This window comes from Penaeus monodon, chromosome 27, assembly GCF_015228065.2.
Source record: "Penaeus monodon isolate SGIC_2016 chromosome 27, NSTDA_Pmon_1, whole genome shotgun sequence".
In the NCBI taxonomy this organism is placed as follows: Eukaryota; Metazoa; Arthropoda; class Malacostraca; order Decapoda; family Penaeidae; genus Penaeus; species Penaeus monodon.
The window spans coordinates 25,423,541-25,424,067 of NC_051412.1; the positions used below are offsets into that span (position 1 = coordinate 25,423,541).

The 527-nt window shown below is 35.7% G+C and overlaps 1 protein-coding gene across 1 annotated transcript in view; it reads right to left on the reverse strand.

Moving 5' to 3' along the window:
- LOC119590723 (protein croquemort-like) overlaps nt 1-527 on the reverse strand; it is a 15,083-nt gene that overhangs the window by 2,531 nt on the left and 12,025 nt on the right. The window contains exon 9 of the mRNA XM_037939411.1: nt 127-272. Coding sequence (XP_037795339.1) covers nt 127-272 — 146 coding nt within the window. The remainder of the gene's footprint in view (nt 1-126; nt 273-527) is intronic.

A 527-nucleotide genomic window follows, 5' to 3' on the forward strand; every position in this document is an offset into this window, starting at 1 on the left:
TAATGTTCATCTTAACAAGGTGATAGATAGAACATAAGACACAAACAATGTCCAAATTCGAAACTAAGAAATTCACATATTTAATCATATTTTCATTACTGACAGCAAAGGCCATTAAGCCCTTACCTGTTGGAGCACAAGTATCCTTGACACAGTAGCATTCATTGCCTGGAACAACTGAGCCATTTGCAAAGGTGGTATTACTACCCCAGAACCTGTAGCCTTTTATTCCATCATTGGTTACATTCTCCTTGTAATGTAACTTCACACTCCTGTTGGAAAAAGACAAAATATTAATCTCGCATATAGCAAAGCACAAAGACATCTGAAATTCTTTTTTGAAAACTCATTGTGTAGACACTTGAGCAGCATGAAGGTTTCCTATAAGCATTTCTTATTAGAAAAGTTCACTATAACTTTTTGGTATACAAGTTGCATGTGTGCTCATCTTGCCACCCATTCTAAAACACACTACTGTGCCTTCGATGACAAAATCTAAAACTACTTGCATGTAATCCATCCTAAAT